This window comes from Pristis pectinata, chromosome 5 (genome assembly GCF_009764475.1).
Source record: "Pristis pectinata isolate sPriPec2 chromosome 5, sPriPec2.1.pri, whole genome shotgun sequence".
NCBI classification, from domain to species: Eukaryota; Metazoa; Chordata; class Chondrichthyes; order Rhinopristiformes; family Pristidae; genus Pristis; species Pristis pectinata.
Window position 1 is genome coordinate 85,392,118 of NC_067409.1, and position 15,242 is coordinate 85,407,359.

General features: G+C 39.3%; 1 protein-coding gene across 1 annotated transcript in view; it reads right to left on the reverse strand.

The window, feature by feature from the left end:
* Nucleotides 1-15,242, reverse strand: part of LOC127570834 (ankyrin repeat domain-containing protein 33B-like) — a 46,275-nt gene that overhangs the window by 12,770 nt on the left and 18,263 nt on the right. Inside the window, exon 2 of the mRNA XM_052016704.1 lies at nucleotides 7,235-7,364. Within this exon, the coding sequence (XP_051872664.1) occupies nucleotides 7,235-7,364 (130 nt within the window). The remainder of the gene's footprint in view (nucleotides 1-7,234; nucleotides 7,365-15,242) is intronic.

The window sequence follows — 15,242 nt, forward strand, 5'->3', positions numbered from 1 at the left end:
CAGCAGCATTCTAAAGGGAGGAGGAGGCAACTGTGGCTGACAAGGGAAGTCAAAAAGACAGCATAAAAGCAAAAGAGAGGGCATACAATATTGAAAAAATTAGTGGGAAGCTAGAGGATTGGGAAGCTTTTAAAAACCAACAGAAGGCAACTAAAAAAGGGGAGAAAAGATGAAATATGAAGGTAAGCTAGCCAATAATACAAAAGAGGATACCAAAAGTTTTTTCAGATATATAAAAAGAGTAAAATAGAGGCAAGAGTGGATATCAGACTTCTGAAAAATGACACTAGAGAGCTGGTAATGGAGAACAAAAAAATGGCGGACAAACTGAATAAGTATTTTGCATCAGTCTTCACTGTGGAAGACACCAGCAACATGCCAGAATTTGAGAGAGTCAGGGGGCAGAAGTGTAGTCGCTATTACTAAGGAGAAGGTGCTTGGGAAACTGAAAGGTCCGAAGGTAGATAAGTCACCTGGACTGGATGGACTACACCACACCCCCCCCACCCCACCGGGGTTCTGAAAGAGGTAGCTGAAGAGATTGTGGATGCATTAATAACAACCTTTCAAGAATCACTAGAGTCAGGAATGGTTCCGGAGGACTGGAAAATCACAAATGTCACTCCACTCTTTAAGAATGGAGGGAGGCAAAAGACAGGAAATTATATGTCGATTAGCTTGACTTCAGTGGTTGGTAAGATGTTAGAGTCCATTATTAAGGATGAGGTTTCGGGGTAACTGAAAGCTCATGATAAAATAGGCCAAAGTCAGCAAGGGGAGATCTTGCCTGACAAATCTGTTGGAATTCTTTGAGGAAGTAACAGGCAGGATAGACAAAGGAGAGTCGGTGGATGTTGTTTACATGGATTTTCAGAAGGCCTTCGAGAAGGTGCCACACGAGGCTGCTAAACAAAACAGGAGCCCATGGTATTACAGGAAAGGTACTAGCATGGATTGAAGATTGGCTGACTGGCAGAAGACAAAGTGTGGGAATAAAGGGGGCCTTTTCTGGTTGGCTGCCAGTGACTAGTGGTGTTGCGCAGGGGTCAGTGTTGGGTCCGCTACTTTTCATGTCATGTGTTAATGATCTGGATGACTGAATTGATAGCTTTGTGGCTAAGTTTGCGGATGATACAAAGAAAGGTGGAGGGGCAGGTAGTGTTGAGAAAGCAGGTAGTCTACAAAAGGACTTGGATAGGTTGGGAGAATGGGCAAAGAAGTGGCAGATGGAATACAACGTAGGGAAGTGTATGGTCATGCACTTTGGTAGAAGGAATAAAGGCATAGACTATTTTCTAAACGGGGAGTGAATTCAGAAATCGGAGGTGCAAAGGGACTCAGGAGTCCTAGTGCAGGATTCCCTAAAGTTTAACTTGCAGGTTGAGTCAGTAGTAAGGAAGGCAAATGCAATGTTAGCATTAATTTCAAGAGGACTAGAATATAAAAGGATGTAATGCTGAGGCTTTATAAGGCGTTGGTCAGACCACATTTGAGGTGTTGTGAGCAGTTTTGGGCCCCATATCTAGGGAAGGATGTGCTGGCATTGGAGAGGGTCCAGAGGAGGTTTACAAGAATGATCCTGAGAGTGAAAGGGTTAACTATTGAGGAGCATTTGATGGCTCTGGGCCTGTACTCGCTGGAGTTTAGAAGGATGAGGGGGGATCTCATTGAAAGGCCCGGATCGAGTGGATGTGGAGAGGATGTTTCCAGTAGTGGGAGAGTCTAGGACCAGAGGGCACAGCCTCAGGATAGAAATACCTTTAGAACAGAGATGAGGAGAAATTTCTTTAGCTAGAGGGTGGTCAATCTGTGGAACTCATTGTCACAGACAGCTGTTGAGGCCAAATCATTGAGTATATTTAAAGCCGAGGTTGATAGGTTCTTGATTAGTAAGGGTGTCTAAGGTAACGGGGATAAGGCAGGAGAATGGGGTTGAGAGGGAAAAATAAATCAGCCCTGAGTGGCGGAGCAGACTCAAAGGACCGAATAGCCTAATTCTGCTCCTATGTCTTATGGTTTTCTGTCTAACCTGTAACTTTAAACATTTTGAAAACTTCTATCAAATCGAATTTTAATTTTCTAAATTCCAGGGAAGACAAAAAGGAAATACAATAGAAGCCCAGCTATCTTTCTAATAAATCTATCTTACATTCCATCCAAGGCCAATATATCTGTCCTGAGGTGTGTTTACCTGGGCTAAAGATGGTACATCAGGTATGGTCTAAGTCTAGCTCTAGAATTCTGGTCATGAACATATAGGCCAGCATTCCATTAACTATTTTGATTTTTGTATTCATAACTTACAATGTACATGTACCTCCAAGTCTCTGAATATTTGCCGCTTTCATTTTTTCAGCATTTAGAACATTTATTTGATCAGGTCCCAAGTTGATGACCTCAAACTTGTCTATAGTATACCTAAATTCATTTGCCAGAGTTTTACCCATTCATTTAATTTATTAATATTGGGGCCAGCAGTTAATCCATCTTAACATTCGCAATTAACTTTTTAAATTATTACTACATTAGTTGTGTAATTTAACTTCAAATATTGGCTTAAATTAATGGTCTACTTCCACATCAAATGGGCCAGTCATTCTATTGCGCCAGGTCCTCCTTCGATGTATTCTTTTATATAAACAACATGGGTCAATAGTTTCAAGGTTTGCCTTCCTTATAGCAGCAGGTCCAATCAGGATCGTTCGTCAGATTACTTGGGATTCCAATTTTGCATGTTATTAACAGTCACAATTGGCATGGGCCATTTTGCTGGCATGCAGAAGAGGTGGGGGGGGCTGGCAATTGGGTAATGGAGCACAAGTGTGGTACTATAGAGGTCAGTAATCCCATCATTCACACATGTTGAGTGAAAAGGGAACCACATCAATACAAAATATTATTTTACACCTGACCAAGAGGTTGAAAGTAGAGGAATGCAGAGATCCTTAGGACTAGGGAAGGTTATGCAGATGTGGCGAGTCCAGAGGGGATTTAAACACAATGAAACTTTTAATTTGTGTCATTGGAAGATTATATAGCCCATTGAGCCATCAAATTACTGTTTAAAATAAAATATCATTTAATTGTTGTTAAAGTCTCAAGCCTACTGCTTACAACAGAGCCTAGTTTTATGACATCAACAATCTTAAATGTGTGACCTAACTTATTACTAAATGCAGTGAAGAGCTGATGCCTCAATACCTAATTACTAGTCCCCAGTTCTCAAACCATGTTTGACAAAGAGTCATTGACTCGAAACATTAACTCTGTTTCTCTTTCTGCAGATGCTACCTGACCCTTAGGTCAGAAGTAGATTTTGATTTCTAAGTCAGGTCAACAATTTGCCCTCAATTTTGTAGGCTTCAAACTTAGCTAAGCATCTCTAATGAGGAACTTTATGGTATGCCTTCTGGAAGTCCATAAATATTCCCCTATCCTTTATGTAGTACAGTCATCTTTCCAAAAAATTATCAATAGGGCTCATAATTTCTCTGATCAGCTGAAAATGGTCAAGGTGTTCAGTCACTCTGCCCTTAATTACAGGTGCTGATTTCCTGTCAATTGATGTTAGCTAACCAGTCTATAAATATTCATTTCCCTCTCACCCTTAAGTTTCAAGTTATATATGCAATTTGCCAATCTAAAAGTGAATTTCCTGATTCAAGACCATTTTTGAATGTCATGATTATATTATCTCCACAGTTCTTAAGTGTTGCAAACATCTTTACAGACCATGGTTGGAAACCATTTGGTGCTGGGGATTTGTCACTAAAATTGCTTATAGTTATTATGGCAGTTCTCTCTGATTTCATATTGATTTCTGGGCCATGTCCAGCAGGTTTTCCCTTTCATTTATGCAAATTGCTCCCTAGGAAAAAAAGTCACCAGGTTTACAGGGAAAGAAATGAGAGTGAACAGATTCCAAGTGAAAAATGTGATACTAAGAGTTACAGTAACAATGTTCAAGGTGACAAAATCAAGGCAATCAATAATCTGGCTTAGTGTCATACCACTGCAAAAAAGAATTTTTATACCAATTTATCGTAAAAATCCAGCTAAGACTGAGTATGGTCAGGCAACATGAACAGCAGGAATGGTTGGACAAGAGTGAAATAGTAGTTTAATAATCATACAGTCTTTCCTTATTTTTACATTTCCAAGTAAAAAAACTTAGGTGCACATTTAGAAAAGAAACTGCTTATGTAAATTGTTGTACTGTAAATAAACCCTCCTGCCAGCACTGCCAAACCCTAAATTCCAAAATACAGATGAGGCCTTCTATGGCAATATTAATTCTGCCGTTGAATGCTGCAGCCATGTAAATAACAGCTTTAGAATATTTATGTAGAACATTACAGTAAGTTTAAAGTTAATCATTTTGAAGTCTGTATTTCGTTTGCAACCTAAGTCTTATTAATCCATTTTAATCAACTAATAATAAATGGACAAAGTATTATGATGAACTTTATGCACAGGAATCCTACCTTGGCAACTATATAAGGCGATCTCTCATATGACGAAACTACAATCTGAGAAGATCCATTATTCATTAACTTCATGGATGAAGATACCACATCATGAAGTTCCTATTTTCTCATGTGCTGTCACTACTTTAAAAATCAAAGCAGGATTCCAACTAATTCATTGAACCTGCAGAATTAGAGTTAGTGACACAAGGCGCAAACCCAGCACAGACATTTAATCCCAGAGACTCTGCCAATTTTCCACCGAATCTTAAAACCAGGTCTGCAGTGGACCTGACTGATAGTCTAACCCACTGTTCCAATAACTGGTTGATCTTTCCAGAGAGTTCAGTGCATAATCTGGATTGAGATTCCAGTCAGTATTGAGAGAGTGCCAAGCTATTCAAGATGATGTGAAACTTTTAAGAAAAACATAATAGCATGACATTACAATATACAAAAAAAATACAGGGATATTCCTTGGAAGCAATTCTTCTTGCAAATGCTAATCGAAATCTGCAGTACCCTCCCCCGGGACTGACCCAGGATTTCAATTGAAAATTGAAAACCAAACTTGACAGGTATTTGCAAGGCAAGAGTGATAAAGGATATGGAATGAAGGTGGGTAAATGTTGATATGGATCAGCCACAACTGAATTGAATAACAGGCTGTCTGAATGACCTAATCCTGTTCCTATGTCCCACTCTCAAAGCAAAATAAGAATGCACCAGTCTGATGTTTTTCAGGCAATTCTAGTGTGCATTTTTGAAACACTAACAGACACCCAGCAGTGAGATTGAGAGTATAAATCAATCTTTAGGTTCTGCTGTTGAACGTTAACCTCTTGAGTTTTGCTTCTGCAGTTTCCAATCTCAGCAAAACTGCCAGATTGAATTACTGCTTTGAAGCTTGTTGCCAGGCTCCCATTAACTGATATTTGTGTTTTACAATGTCACAGTAACGTTCCTTCAGTGTGCACTACCTATCTTTAACTGCTTCCTATGCAATTCAAAATGTAGACTTCTTAAACTTTATGAGTGATGCAAATAAAATTGTCACATAATTGCCATTCACCTACCCAATTATTAGAACTGCCAGTGATTGTCAGAATGGCTTAGTATTATTAGACAGCTGATTAAGGATGGGCACCTGGAACTGGGAAAGTTTCTTCATACTGGAAAAAGTGGATATCGCATTGAGAAGGTGCAGACCACATAGAAAGAGCACATACATAGGAAGAGAGTGCCAGTTTGAGGAAGGATGCCTTACACTGAAATAGAACAACTTGCAGCAAGATAAGGTATCCAGCATTTAGGATACGTGCTCTATAATAATAAAGGGCACTCAGCATAGGATGGCCACTCCACATTGGTGCATTCATGCACCATACATGATTTTGAAAAAGGCCACACTGCATGGAGGAAGAATACCAATGCTGAGAAATGGATTCCTGTACTTAGGAAGGAAACTTTGAGAAAAGGTGCCATGCTTTAAGGAAAGGCAAACTGCTCCGAAGAAGAATGTCCTGCATTGATGCATTTCATTGGGTGAGGTCGTCAAATCCTAACAGTATACAAGAGACCTTCTCTTCCATCCCATTAATCCTGAAAGCGAGTTTTGTATCCTCAACAAAAAATATGGATGAGTATTTTAAAATTAATGTGAACTTGAAGCAACGTAGGGTAGCAAATACAGACTTGCCCAGGTAGTGTAAGGAATACTGTCCTCAAATGTCAAAGATTAAATCACAAAAATGAAACTGTGGTACAAGACAATGCTAATGGGCGAGTTCAGTATTTGAGCACTGCCTTGAAGAATGAGTTCTCCCATATTCAGCTTGATAAATCAGATCATGCTCAATACACCAACATATTCTACATATAAAAGTACTAAAATTAGTAAATTGGTTTATTATTGTCACATGTACCGAGGTACAGTAAAAACTTGGCCTGTTAGGGATTAATTATCAGAAAGTAGCCTGCCTGAACATCTGAGTTAAGGCATCTCTGAAAGTGAACTACCGCTATCATTGTAATACTGCAGGAGACAGAACGCTGCTGCAACTAATTGTTTTAAACCAAAGTTCCTAACTAAAAGGCTTGTGATTCCTCCCTGATTGCTGAAGGCATTTCCGTGCCACAGTACAATAGCCCACACTCCAGATTAATTACTACTTTACTTTTCAGGGTACTCCAAGGAATTGCGTTTGTTACTCTCTGGTATGGCCTGAAGCTTGAGGATGAAGTAAGGGAGTAATCATTTAGGTATTTGCAATTGCATTCAGCGTACTTTAGGACTGGTGAACCCAAGCATTGGCAGCCTTAAGCTCCCGCAGTCCCACATCATTGCTGAATGTGACTTTCTCTAAAAGTAAAATGCCTTTCAATGTTCATCTATTCTACTTGTCAACATCTATTGGAAAATATCTTATTTGGCTTTTTTCCCCCTCCAACAGATCACTTAAATAAAATAGGTACCAGATATCATTATTGGGAAGGGAAGGAATCATTTTAGCAACATGCAAATGGAATGAATCACCAAATGCAAGATGAAAAGGGGTGACTGGTGTGAAAATCCCCTCTCACTCTCCTGAAGCAGCAAACTGAAATTTGGCCTTGCATGGGAAGAGTCTGGCAGGTCAGTTCTGTGATTGTCTTCCTCCTCAAATGCACTTCAAGATGGTATATCATTTAAAATGGAGTGATGGGTAGAGGCACATGTAATAGAATGTACTAGAGTTAACAAATTTAATGAACATTTTGGTTCTTACCTGCTTGTGCTGCGATAATCAGAGCTGTGTTTCCCTCCTTGTCTTGCCAGTTGACATCAAGATGAGGGCACTCGGCCAAGATGAAAACAATGTCCATGAACCCCTGATAACAAGCCACCATCAGTCCAGTCTGGAAGCAGAAAACACCCACCTGTGTCAGAATTTAGACTAGCAAAGATCATAAATTGCAAATAAAACACTAACATGCAAAAATCTTACATAATTAAGCAGATATAAAGGAAAAGGCAACAAAGAGGAAACATTAAAGAACTAGAAACTGCTAAAATGCTGAAGGAGAGGAGGAAGTGAAAAAAAGATGCAACCTATTTTTGAAGTGAAGCATTTATAAGCAGTATAGTAGCCTCAAGTCGATATTAAATAATTGTTTGTTCACACAAAAGTTGTGTAGGCCAGTAAAGGTGAAGGGGTCCAACAAAGTGAATTAGCTTGGAAAGGCCACCAATATCCTTAAGCAAGGTCATGCCCAGCAAGAAGTAAACAAGAGCAAGGGCAAGAGCAAAGTGCAGAATCCAACTCATAATGAAGTTTTCAGTGTCCTCTGTTTCATCATTTCCTCCTCGTTGTGTTGTTGCAACAGTACAATGACAAATAAAGAATTCTTGAATCTTGAATTTTCTTGAATCCTAATCATGTATATGGCTCACTTTCATCAGTTCTGGCGTCCCTCTATAATGTCACTCAAGTACCTGAATCTACCACACTGGCTTAGATAGCATAAGAGAAGGGCCTAAAAGAAAAATCAACTAAAAACTGAAGTGAAAGCAAAAAAAAACAATATGCTGGAAGTTCTCAGCAGGCTACGTGAGCATCTGTGGAGAAAAGAAGAGAAAACTTAAAAGGGGCTAATAAAGAGAAGTGAGTTGGTGTATAAGAGGCAGAGCAGAGGGGAATAAAATGGTGGATGGTAATACAATGACCGAAGATATAGATATTTATTTATTAGTCACATGTACATCGAAACACACAGTGAAATGCGTCTTTTTGCGTTACTGAGAATGTGCTGGGGGCAGCCCACAAGTGTCACCACTCTTCTAGCGCTAATATAGCATGCCCACAGCTCCTAACCTGTACGTCTTTGGAATGTGGGAGGAAACCCACAGAGACACGGGGAGAACATACAAACTCCTTACAGACAGCGGTGGGAATTGAACCTGGGTCGCCGGCACTGTAATAGTGTTATGCTAACTGCTACGCTACTGTGATTACAGTGGAGACAAAGTGGGCAATAATTAGAGAAATTACACACTAAGGTCTCACCCAGAATCAAGACCCTCATTTTCTGTGTGGTACAATTCAATTCAAAACATTTTTTCAGCAATGAGTCATTGGGGAGGGCTAAAATGATTATCTGATCTTTCAGGCCCAAATATGTGCCTTTTTCACTGGGCATTATTTAAACATTTGGATCTCCTTACAGGCCCTCCCCAGATTATGGACTCCTGACTTATGGACACCACGTATAAGTGTTTTGGAGACTGGTGGGATGAATGGGGATAGACTTGCTGGCTGCTACGGGGCTTCAGGCATCTTCTGCTGGATGGGAATGGGGCACTTCTACATGCCTTCTCTCCCCACCTACCCCACCCAAGCTGTAATAGTTGGGGGCTAGATTGAGCCGAGCAGAGCTGGGGGCACCGAGCAGACTCACATGCTCACTCACCGTGAAGCCGGCTGGTGGTCACTCTTCCCCCGCCTGCTCGTCCTCTTGTCACAGCTGTTTCTGTGATCCTCTCCCACGTGCTGTTTTTGTTCATTTCCAACTTACGGACAGTTCTGATCACGAACAGCTCTCAGGAATTGAACCCTGTTGTAACTACTTGCTACCACAGTAGTGGTGTCATAAAGCAACTTTTCTGGGCCATTCATATTGGCCTTGTAGCTTTTCCATGGCTGTATGTCATTACCCAAAGTAGCTGTAAATCAATAGCTGTCCCTTATGGGATTCTGTGCAAATTGAATGTATAAAAAAAAAAGCCCCACATTTGAAATTGGTGACCAAAATTCATAGCTCAGAAGCTTAATGGCCAAGTTCCTGTTTTGTATCACTCATGTTTAATTTCTACAAATTACTCCAGTTGGTAAATTGTTTACAGCTGGAAGTTTCCTTGGAAACATTTCAAGTTATTTTTGTAAACTTCCCTTGTTTTCCTACCACTGTCCAGTCATTTATAAACAATGGAAGTTTTTTTGTGGTGATGTGAGATTGTTGAGAGAAATCTACATCAGCAAAACCTGAAGTGTTCAGTTTGTCTAAAAGAACAAGTTACAGATCTCTGCCACATAAAAAGGATTAGAAGTACATCCGACTCAATCTCAGATTAGCATGACAGACATAAATTGGAAGGTACTAGGATGAGTCACACTCCCTAGACGAAAGCGCAAAATGTGGATTGACACCTGACCACTTAACAGAGAGTGCTGCACTGTTGGAATGCAGTCTATTGGACAAGATGTTTAGCCAAGGTACCATATGCCATCAAACAGATGCAAAAGTTCTCATGGCACCACACCAAAGAACAGAGGAGTGGAGCTTCCTGTGTATGAGACCAGAAATGGGCAGAACATGGACACAAATCAAATGCTGGCTGTTTGCGGAATACAAGCAAATTACTCAAATAAATACAATATAGCTGAGTCTCTTGGATTTTTTTTACCATCACCTGCTGTCTCTGCCTGAATGCATCCTTGTCCATACATCCTGCCTTGCACTTAAATTGCAGAGCTTGATTTTCAAGTTTCCTGCAAGAGTACTCACTCACAGGATCTATTCGAATGCCAGTTTGATTTCCAGACACGATAGGACACAGAATCATCTACCTGTTATTTTATTTAAATTTATTCAGTATGTTTAAGAACCTGCAAGTGGGGAGCTTTTTCAATTTTTTATTATACCACTACAATGAGAATACTTTCAAAGCAACAGAATACAAAAAAGAGGGATCGGAGGCAAGAAATTTAAGGGGAAATTTGATTTATCTTCATTGAGTACTCTGTCCTATTAGTAAAAATCATAGCAAAATCAAGGAAGTCTGTAAACCTGTTGTGTCATATAGATGGTTGCATTTCAAATTGAATTATCATTCTTGAAGAGCAACACATGGGGAGTTTGGCATGTTTGCCATACCCCAATTGTTGATATTTGTTCAGAAAATTTAATTTACAGGAAATATGAGTGTAACTTGACACTGGCAGAATAGACACAGCCATGGGTGCATCCTTAAACTTGCATATTGTGGCATAACATAACATGCCTGGCTAAAATACAACATGATTTTACTATGATAAGAGTTAACAGTCAACCTATTCATACTAGCTTATGTAACAGGCTATTTTTATTTTAGTACTGTACATGAATTATACAGTGACCAAAGGATTCCTTTTCATAAATGTTGTAAAAGCCTAAATTGATCATGAAGATTACATTGTAGAACATATTGCAGATTAGCTGTTTTGCATCATTCACCACCGATTAACCCAAGAGCAGACCCTATTAAAGGGACACTGGGGGCATAATCTAAAGTAAGGATTTAGGTAGTGGTTATAATCCTTCTGCTAATTACTATTAGAGCTTTAAAAACTGTGGTATGACATCTTTGCTTTCACACTTTATTGCCTGTCTAGAGTAATGCATACTCATTAGATGACACATGATTCATTGCTAAAACTTAGAGATAATTTATTGTAATTCCATCCAATTTGTCAATTAATTTTGTATGGCATAGCTGAAAGTGACATTTCATTGAGGAATGTAAACAACTGTGCGCTGAAAACATTACTGTTTTTCTATGTCCACAAATGATAGTTGTTTCTTTCAAAATGTCAATCACAAAATGCCAAGAATAGTTCAAAAAAGTCCAAGGATCATGGACTGTATCATCGGGGTTTTGCAGAGAGAACAGAGAAACTGTGATTGTTCTCCTTGGATTAAGTGGTTTGAAAGAGACATTCAAACTACAAAAGCTTTAGGTAAAATAAATCAGGAGAAACTGTTTCCACTGGCAGCATGGAGATCATTGTATTAAGGAAACACCAGAAACCTGACAGGAAGTGCTTTAATGTTAAGCCCAAGTGCGCCTGTTCTGTCACCTCCACTCTAGGTCCTAGTACATTACATGTTAACAATGGGACTTCTTGACAAAGGGCTTGTTGAGAGCATGTTGGAAGGAACTGTTAGGCAAATGTCACAGTTTTAGAACCTCACACCTTATTATTAAATGGAAAAAGAATTAGCAACGAGAGGACATAGATTTAAGCTAAGTGACAAAAGAATGAGAGGCGGATTCTATTTTGCATAGCATGGAACACACTGCCCAAAAAAGTGGTGGAATTGCATAAATAATTCAAGGAGAAAGATTGCAAGGCAAGGGGGACAAACAGGTAAATGAAATTAATTGGGTAGATCTTTCATTGTGTTTGTTTTCTTCTGTTTCATGTCTTTTGTTTATGATGCTATGAAAGAAAAGGAATTGCATGCAATATTCACACTAACTGCTGCACTGGACTCAAGCTTGGGTAGGAATATTTTTTCACAATATTATGGATGAGCTAATTACACTTACAGGAACCACCAGAAACATAGCAGGAAATGCTTTAAATAATGTTAACCAAAGACTGTTGCTTGCTCTCCGTCACCTTCCTCTAGGTCCCATTACAAGCATGATATAGGTTAATGCAATGAGACTTTTAACATAACAGGCTTGAGTTATCAACCAAAGGGGCTTTCCGCAGAATCTGACACATTTGCATTGTTGTGCACCTTTCTCATGGGCTTTTATAATAAAATATAGATCAAAATTAGCTGGTTATTGCCAAGCAAACCACTTCAGAGAACAAGAAATGTTCTGTTGTACTTAATACAAAGCTGCAGACCTGTAAGAGGTAAATTATCTGAAGATCATCAAGTCAGCAGCAACTGCAGGCTTTTTCTTCACTGTTCTGTACAAGTTATGTACAAGTTATGCTCTGTGTGTTGTCTGAAGCCACATGCCTGTATTGCTGCTGCAAGCAAGTTTTTCCATTGTACCTGTCCCTCATTGTACTTGCACATATGACAATAAACTTGACTTGTCATAAGAACAGGAGGCGGCCATTTAGGTCATCAAGCTAAATAAAACTATGGTTGTTCTCTGGCCCAACTATGCCTTTGTCCTATATCCGTTAATATTTTTGGTTAAAAAATCAATATCAAGACCTATTAAGCTAACATCAAATACTGTTTGCACAGGAAACCCCAAGCTATCTTTGCATATAGAAGTTTCTTTTCACAGTTTTCTTGAAAGGCCTGGCTCAATTTTTGTTTCTTTCTTTTACAATATTTTTATTAAGTCCATGAAAAAAAAGTACATGCATCAAGAAAGAGTAAAAATACTACTAAATACATTGTGTTAAATCATACTTAAGATCACAATACTCTAAATTAATAATCACATGTAACAGTTAAAGGGAAAAAATTGAAATATTTTATTATAAAAAAAATCTACTCCCACTACCCAAAACTGAAGCTGTTTGATGGAAAAAAACAAGGAAAAACCCTTAAAACGAAACAATGTCAGCCAATATCTGCATTTTAGTCACCAAATCAATTTTTTTTAAATGAAAAGTAAATCATGTTTGACATATCTACCAAAGTTCTTTGAGGATATAAAAAGCTGAATAAACAGAGGAACTTGTATATGTAATATATTTGGATTTTCACAAATCATTTGTCAAGGTGCCACATAAAAGGCTGATGCACATGATAAGAGCTCAAGGTATAGGGGGAATTGTGTTAGCATGGATTGAAGAATGGTTATTGCATAGAAGACAGCCATTTCCAGGCTGGAAGAAGTGAAGTATGACAATGCTCAATTCTTGGCCCTCAATTGTTTAAGAATTACATTAATGACCTGGAGGAGTGGACAGAGTGTAAGGGATCCAAGTATGCCGATGACATGAAAATAAGTGGGAGGCACGTTGCGATAAGGATAAATAGGTTGAGTGATTGGGTGAAAAATTGACAAGTGGAGATTAATATGGGAAAGTGTGAGGTTATGCACTTTGGTAAAAGAAATCTAAAAGCAGACTATTATCTATCTGGAGAAAAATTGCAGATGAGTGAAATACAGGGGGATCCAGGTGATCTTGTGCCTGACTTACAAAAGATAGCAGGCAGGTACAGCAAGTAGTTAGAAAGTCAAATGGTATATTGGCCTTTAGCACAAATTTGAAAAGGAGAAGCTGATATCAGATGTGTCAATATTTCAGTGGAACAAAGGAAATTACAGCAGCATGAGAGAGGAACTGGCCCAAATTGATTGGAAAAGTAAGCTAGTTGGAGGGATGGCAGAGCAGAAATGGATGGAATTTCTACAAGAAATAAGGAAAATGCAGGATAGATATATTCCAAGAAAAAAGATTATGAATGGAAAAATGGCACAAATGTGGATAACGAGAGAGGTGAAGGCTAAAAGGGAGGGCATAAAAGGAAGCAAAAATTAGTGGGAAAACAGAAGACTAGGCAACTTTTAAAAACCTGCAGAAAGAAACTAAGAAGGTCATTAGGAAAGAAAAGGTGAATTATGAAAGGAAGTTGGCAGATAACATTCAAAAAGATACTAAGAGTTTTTAAAAAATATATGAAGAGTAAAAGAGAGACACGGGTTGATATAGGACCAACTGAAAACAGTGCAGGAGAGATTATAATGGGTAACAAAGAGATGGAACTAAATGAGTATTTGCATCAGTCTTCACTGTGGAGGACATCAGCAATATACCTGATAGTCAGGGGCCTCAGGGGATAGAACTGAGTTCAGTCAAGATTACTAGAGAGAAGGTGCTAGGGAAGCTAAATGGACTAAAGACAGATAAGTCTCCCAGACCGGATGAGGTGCACCCCCCGGGTTCTGAAAGAGGTGGCTTTAGAGATTGCGGAGGCATTGGTGATAATTTTCCAGGAATCAATAGAATCCGGCATGGTTCCGGAGGACTGGAGGGTCGCAAATGTAGTTCCGCTGTATGAGAAAGGTGGGAGGCAGCATAAAGGAAATTACAGACCTATTAGTCTGACATCGGTGGTGGGAAAGTTATTGGAGTCGATCCTCAAGGATGAGGTTATGGAATACCTAGAGGTGCAAGGCAAGATAGGTCCAAGCCACCATGGTTTCATGAAGGGAAGATCCTGCCCGACCAACCCATTGGAGTTTTTTGAGGAAGTCTCAGGTAGGGTGGATAAGGGAGAAGCTTTGTGACTAAGTTTGCAGACGACACCAAGATAGGTAGAGGAGTAGGGAGTATTGAAGAAACAGGAAGCTTGCAGAGAGACTTAGATAGTTTAGGAGAATGGGCAAAGAAATGGCAGATGAGATTCAATGTTGAGAAATGTACCGTTGTACACTTTGGAAAAAGAAATAAGTGGGCAGATTATTATCTAGATGGGGAGAAAATTCAAAGTACAGAAGTACAAAGGGACTTGGGAGTACTCATGCAGGATACCTTAAAGGTTAACCACCAGGTCAGATCAGCGGTAAAGAAAGCGAATGCTATGTTGGCATTCATTTCGAGAGGTATAATGTATAAAAGTAAGGAAGTGTTTATGAGGCTCTATGGGGCACTGGTGAGGCCTCATTTGGAATACTGTGTGCAGTTTTGGGCCCCTTACCTTAGGAAGGATGTACTGATGTTGGAGAAGGTTCAGAAAAGATTTACGAGGATGATTCCCAGAATGAAACGGCTTACTTATGATGAGCGTTTGTCGGCTCTTGGACTGTACTCACTGGAGTACAGAAGAATGAGAGGGGACCTCATAGAAATATTTAGAATGTTGAAAGGACTGGACAGAGTAGATGTGGTTAAGCTGTTTCCCTTGGTGGGTGAGTCCAGGTCTAGAGGGCACAATCTTAGAATTAGAGGGTACTGGTTTAAAACAGAAATGAGGAGAAATTTCTTTAGCCAGAGGGTAGTGAAATTATGGAATTCTTTGCCACATACAGCTGTGGAGGCCCAATCATTG